We start from the raw sequence: 6,568 nt of genomic DNA, 5'->3' as shown, positions 1-6,568 counted from the left end.
GCCCCAGTTGCTTTGCTGAGCCTCGGTCGCCGCTCTCGAGGGGCCTCACCCGCAGCGTCCCCATCGTCCTCCCGGGCAGCGGAGGCGGGAGCTCAGGCCGGCAGGGGGCAGAACCGGGCGTGGAGAGCCGGAGACTCAAGAGGGAACGGACAGTTGGGACCCGGGCTGCGGCCGCAGCGCGGGCCCTCAGCACACAGCAAGGGACGCCCAGGAGGGGCGGACCCCGTAGTTCCTCGCACCTGCGCGCGGGAGAAATTGGGCAGCCAGCATCGCCTGCAGACGGCGGGAACCGTGCGAGCAGGCAGAGACTCGCCCCCAAAGAGAAAACCGCGCACGGTGAAACGCCCCCCAACGGTTGGGTAGCTGGTGGCGGAGTGGAGAAAGCAGTTCCCGCCGCGCCCCAGCCTGTCGGCGCCCCGCCCAACCGCGCTTGGCTCCGCCCCCCTCTCGGCACGGCCAATCCGGCCTGTCCTGCCCGGGACCCGAGCTCCTAGAACTCCGCCCCCGAAGCCCGAGAGGCGGGCTCAGGCGGGTCCCAACCTGCCTCCCAGGAGCTGCTCTGTAACTGGCTGCCCGCGGGAGCAGCGTCGGTCCTTCGGGGGTTCCCGAGACCTCCTTCCTAGATTTGCTGAAGCCAAGTCAGCCCGAATCAAGGTTGCCTTGATCGCGATGCTTGGGACCCCATAAGACCACGCCCATTTGGTTCTGTTCCCGTTCACTGATGACTGGTGGCGTCGCCAGAGCCAAACCTGCAGCCCCATAGAAGACTCAAGCGCTCGTTCCCGCGTGATACAGGCTTGCGACGGCAGGCCCTTCCCTCGGGGACGCTGAAAGCAGAGGCCAGCAGTCTGGCTTCGCAAGCCGTGCAGCACGTTGGCCCGCGCCTGTGCACTATATGTGGCGGGGAGCTTGCAGCGACCCCAGCTGTTTCAGAGTCGTCGGGGCGTTGATGCTCTTGATCCCCAGCTGCTGTCACTCCAGCCTGAGGAGTTAAGCACTGGAACCCCGGCCCACCTGCCGCGCGGAAGCACCGCCTTGAGAGCCTCCCTGCGCCACAGGAGGGGTGGGATGGAGAAGGGAAGGGCACCTGGGGCCCCAGTATTGTCGAAGGAGCTGTTCCTAGCAATTGAAATACGAACTGTGGAAGTAAGGAGCGTTTATTCTGCAAACATTTCCTGACCGTGCACCGAGATGGTGAGTGACCAGCCCTCTGGTTATGCCCGCTCCACCACAAGCGGGACACTTACCCGGGCAACGTCTCTGTGCCTCGTTTCCTCTTTTATAAAACGAAACTAATAATATCTTCCTGGTAAAGTTGTTATTAAGGTTTAATGGGAAGATAGGGATGAGAAGAGAGGGTTGGAGAGGCTCCCTAACGCGCTGAGCACAGACGGACAGCAGCGGGCTGATGTCGGGAGGGGCCCGAGGACCCGCGCGTGAATCGGGTTATTCGGACTGCAGCCCAGCTTCCAGCACCGAAGGTGGAGGCTGCGGGCCGACCACGCCTTCTTTGGGCTCGGGAGCGGCTGCTCCGGCCAGGAGTCGGGGGCGCGCCTGGGCCAGGGCGCGCTCAAGGAAGGCGGGAGCCTGGGAAACCTACGATTCTGGATCCCCGAACCTGCGCTCAGGCATTCGCGCGGCGGAGCGCTCCAGGCCGCTGGCGAAGCGCGGCACCTACCCTATGAGCGCTCAATATACCCAGCGAGTTGCGCGTGCGGAGAGAAGTTGGGGAGGCAGGAGCACGACTCAGAGTCCCTGCGCCCCAGCCTGGAAGGCTAACGTCATCAACCCCGGGTGGCTGGGATTTAGCTCTGAGCCGGTGACCTGGACGGTAATCTGAGACTGGCCCTTGGCTGGCTGGAAAGCCGGGGGCGGGGCCGCCAGGGTCTGCGCGCTCTGCGCGGCTTTCATCGGACAGGAAGGCGGAATAGATGCTTCGCAGGAGGCGCCCCCGTCCGGGATGGGGAGCTTCTCCGCTGCAGCAGAGCGCCCCGGAGAATTCGCAGGGGAACGCCTAGCTCCAGGTCCTCTGCTTTCCTTAGCCGAGCCGCCATCCCAGCCCCACCGCGCCCCCGTTCCTCCTACGCCCTCCGCAGGCCTGAGCGCGCAACTCGAGTCATGCCAAACCAGCACGTCTTTAATTCTTCTCCCCAACCATCGCTACGAGACAAACAGCTCCTCACACCATCTGCTGTCTCCTCTTCCCCCGGTCGCCAAGCCGTCCCTCGGCGGCCAAGCGCAGGACTTTCCACCCTTAGGACCTGGAGTCTCAGGGCATGGGGACAGTGTGGCGGGCGGTTCAGACCCGAGGGTCTGCGCTCCCCCGTGCGTCCTGAGTAGGTGCGTGTCCCCAACAGAGGGCTGGCAGTGACTTGCAGGCGGGACAGGAGAATAGTCCAGTGAGGGACCAGGAGAGATTGGGAAAGGAGACGGCGCGGTCCGCTCCCAGGACGGCCACCAGGCCTGGCTTGTCCTCGTCCCCTAGAGGGCCTGCCACGGTTTCCCCATGGCCTGGATATGCTCCTTGGCCTTCAGGCGCAGCGCCGCGATGCTGCTGTTGCGTGGGTCCGCCTCGTCCAGCGGACACTTGTCCCCGAAGTCAGGGGCGCACGGGTAGGCGGGCGGCGGTGGCCCGAGCGGCGGCAGGCCAGGTCCCAGCGGCGGCGAGTTCAAGAAGGGCGGCGGCGGCGGCGTGTAGCTGGCGGGCAGGCTGGGCGCCGGCGGCCCAAAGCCGGGCAGGCTCTGCAGCGCCGTGGCGCCCCCTCCCGGCAGTGGAGGCCCGAGCCACGTCTCCAGCGGCAGGGCGCCCCCTGGCGGTCCCCCGCCGCCCCCGGGGCCTGCGCTCAGGGGCGCCAGAGCGGCTGAGGGCGGGGAACGGCGGAAGGAGAGCAGGGGAGAGTCCTGCAGCTTCATGGACGACATTTCCAGCTTCTCCTGTCGCCGCCACTTGGCGCGTCGGTTCTGGAACCACACCTGCGGGGGGCAGCACAGCGGCGGTCGGGCTGCAGTGGAGGCTCGAGCGCGCCCCCGCACCTGCGCGCCACAGCCCAACCAGCTCGATTGGTCTCCACAAATGACCCTGGGCTCCACGACTCAGCCGCGACTCCTCCTCCCGCCTCGTGCCCTTTCTTTCTCATCCTCATTTTGTGCTTTTCCCCCTCTTCCTTCTTTCTTGCCTCCCCCAATTTCTTTGCACCACCCTTGTCGTTCCCGCCCTTTTCTCTGCTGATCTGACTCCTAACTTTAGCTGTATCTCTTCCCAAATCCTGGCACAGAACGGAAAGCACATCCCACCAAATTTCTGCCTCTCCTCTTTGGCACCTGCTGGTTGACAACTCTCCTAACGCTTGTTTAGACATTGCTTCTTCCCTGTGGGGGGCAGCTCTCAATGGTTGCATTCTTGTCTCAGAGATTTGGTACTTTACCTGCCCTGTGCCTTGATCATAAACATACGCATAAATACGTCCTGTAACTGACATGTGAATGTTACAACTATTTCCACAGACACCGGATAAGGATTTGTCTTCCCCAGCATACACCTATTGCTTCAATAAGATCTTCCTTTTCATGTAATTATCTGTTAGTATTTCTAGTGTTCCTTTTTAAATAACTGCCAAAGATTTTAATAGTTCATTTATTGTATCTGCTTTACATTATAGTTACTTTTAACATTTAACCTAAGATGTTAGCTCAATGAGTTCAAAGTTTTTATTTTATTTTATTTTTTTTTTCCTTTACATGTGGAAAGAAAGTCTTGGCCAAGAGTGAAGTCTGCTTTCTTATGCTGCGACTTCCGGCACTGGTTTGATAAATGCACAAGAAAAGATATAGTAATGTTACACTTAGGGTTACTACCCTTGAGAACTACTCAGAAAACTGGCCTAGTTTAGTGGAGATTCAAAAAGGACTTTGGCCCAACTGGTGAAGGGAAGTGAGAATGGTTGCAACCCCAGAGAGGAGAAGGCTGTTTTGAGTTATTGTCAGGGTGGAAAAAAAACCTCCTAGGAGAGAAAAGCCCCACCTGAGCACAGCAGGGCTAGTGGGTGTGAGGCTGGGATCTGGGGGCAAAAGAGGGAGGGAGAGCAAAATAGAAATCCCCCTTCCCATGAGGTGTTCATCTCTATCTGTAAGGCCCAGAGTTCCCCCAAGCCTCAGATTTCTGCCAGCAATAGAGAAAGGAGAAGCCCTGGCCTGGGTGAGGCCTCCCACCCTATAGCTTCCTAAGCTTCCCTGCATGTCCCGCTCCATCCAGGCAACATCAGCTGTAGCCCCCATATCTGGGGCCATAGGCCTGCATGCAGATAGGGCTGGGCTGCTACTGTACTGCTCTCCTGCTGCCCTTAGCAAATTAACAACGTAGCAGACTCTGCCTGGTCTTTCTGATCCCACCACCTGATTACATCATGTTCTTGCTATGTGCAGCAGAGTCAATTCCGACACATTTCAACCCTGTTGAACAGAGTACAGCTGCCCCACAGGGCTTCCTAAACTGTAACCTCTCAGGGAGTAGATGACCAGGTCTCTCTCCCGCAGAGCAGCTGGTAGGTTCCAACCACCCACTTTTCAGTTAGTAGCCCTGGGCTTAGGAGCTCTAGTAGCATAGTGCCTAAGGCACTTGACTGCTAACCAGAAGGCTGGTGGTTCAAACCCACCAGCCAATCCTTGGAAGGAAGGTTGGGCATTCCTACTTCTGTAGTGATACTGCCTCGGAAACCCAAGGAGGGGTCACTATGAGTTAGGGCCGACTCAATGGCACATAACAACAACAACAAGCCCTGGGCTTGGCCATTCCTCCATCAGGGCTCCTTGACTACATCAGAGCTGTGTGTTCAAGCACTGCCCATATGCTGGACACTGTGCCAGGTGGTCACTGAGAAGTCACAGACCGCACTCTCAAGTGTCTCACGACTTAGTCGGAATGAGACAGGAACAGGCTGGGACAGAAGTGAGCTCAGGCATGAAGGACACCCTGTGTTCTCGGGCCCCCACAAGGCTGGGCTCTCCTCTTTCTTCTTCTTTCTCTCTGGTATTCCCTGTTCCCTACTTCACCCTCTCTCCCCAGGAAGCAGGTGCTAGAATTTCCACCCCCGCGAGGGAATCCTTGCAGCTTTAAGGCCCCAAATTAGGAGAAACTCAACTGTCCTTACCAGTTAGTCCTAAATCACATTAGGGAATGATTTCTTTAAACCACGACTTTTACTCATTACTTTAACCCCCTAAAGTGAGCAGGAAAGACAAAAGGCAAGGGCTTGTCCCCCTTTTAAGATGGGACTAAAAGCCCCAAACACCTGAGTATCCCCACTTCCAGGAATCTAATTTATTAGACACACACAGAAATCCTACCTTAGTCCCCCCTGCCTTTCAGGTGCCCTGAGACTCACTTCCAGTGTCTCCCTCTCAGGCCTCTGTAAACTCTCCCCTTTGGAAAGCCTCCCAGATTTTCACAGATGACTAGCAAATATTTAAGGCTTTCAAATATTTTAATGATCAGGGATTAAAGATAATTCAGCTTTAATTAAAGCGAAAACCCCTTTACAATAAAGAGAAAAGGCCTCGGCGGCGGGAATTTCGGTGGGATGTGCCCCAGAGAAGCAAAAGTCAGTTTCCGAAACAAATCCACCGAAAGTTTCAACCGAACGACGCCAGGCCCCGAGCGCAAGGAGACCGGGCTTTTTGCTTTTAACGTGGGGCTCGCAGCTAGGGATGGGAGTGGCGTTTGGAGCCCCAATTTGGTTACCCTCCAGCCGCCCCTGCCCACCTTCCTGCTCAGCTTGCCTCCACTCCACCCTGCCTGGGCCAGTGAGCTGTTCATTTTGCAAGCCATTCCCAATTCTTCATTTTAGCTTAGGGCAGGGAGAACCCCAAAGGGAAGGTCACACTATCAACTCGAAACGACCGTCTGCGGGGCGCTGCGTGGGGATCGTGCACGATTTGGGGCTCTGAACGAGTCAAGGCGAGGAAGGCCAAAGGGAGAGGTACCAAGAAAAATCTGTGGACGCCCGGGACTCAGAGCGCTCCCCCTCGGCTCACGGTCCCCCGACCTGGGCGCGTTACCTGGACCCGGACCTCGGGGAGGTTGACCTTCCCCGCCAGCTCCTCGCGGCTGTACACGTCGGGGTAGTGGGACTTCTCGAAGGCGCGCTCCAGTTCGTGCAGCTGGTAGGTGGTGAACGTCGTGCGGTTCCGCCGGTGCTTCTTCTTCGGCGGCTCCTCCTCGGCCAGCTTCGCGTCGCCCGCGGCCGGCCCGACCGGCAGCCCGGGGCTCGGCCGCGCCTCCCCGGGCTCCTTGGGGCAGTAGGGGCGCGGGGCTGGGGGACGAGGCCCCGCAGGGTTAGGGACCCGCAGCCGGGCCCGCCCAGCCTCCCGCTGCCGACTCCCCGACGGCCCGGGCTGAGGGCTGCGAGGAGGCTTCTGCAAACGCAGGTGGGGAGCTCCGGCCACAGACACAGCCCCGAGCCCGCGCCCAGAGCTGGGAGCCTAGGGCTAAGGCCGGCGCGCGTCTCTGGCAGGCGCCTGAGTTTGGGCGCAAGGGGCCCGCAGCCCGGGGCGCGCACTCACCTTCGTACTC

At 59.2% G+C, this 6,568-nt stretch overlaps 1 protein-coding gene across 1 annotated transcript in view; it reads right to left on the bottom strand.

Moving 5' to 3' along the window:
* Positions 1-2,481: 2,481 nt before the first annotated feature.
* The window catches only part of RAX (retina and anterior neural fold homeobox), a 14,427-nt gene continuing 10,340 nt past the window's right edge, over positions 2,482-6,568 (bottom strand). Inside the window, exons 2-3 of the mRNA XM_007935546.1 lie at positions 6,055-6,411; positions 2,482-2,973 (exon numbers count right to left, since the gene is read on the bottom strand). Of these exons, the coding sequence (XP_007933737.1) occupies positions 2,482-2,973; positions 6,055-6,411 (849 nt within the window). The remainder of the gene's footprint in view (positions 2,974-6,054; positions 6,412-6,568) is intronic.

The sequence above is a fragment of the Orycteropus afer genome, unplaced genomic scaffold (genome assembly GCF_000298275.1).
Source record: "Orycteropus afer afer isolate SDZICR_OR568_19922 unplaced genomic scaffold, OryAfe1.0 scaffold00029, whole genome shotgun sequence".
NCBI lineage: Eukaryota > Metazoa > Chordata > Mammalia > Tubulidentata > Orycteropodidae > Orycteropus > Orycteropus afer.
Note: the sequence above shows the minus strand (reverse complement) of the source record. Positions and strands in the feature narration are given on the sequence as shown.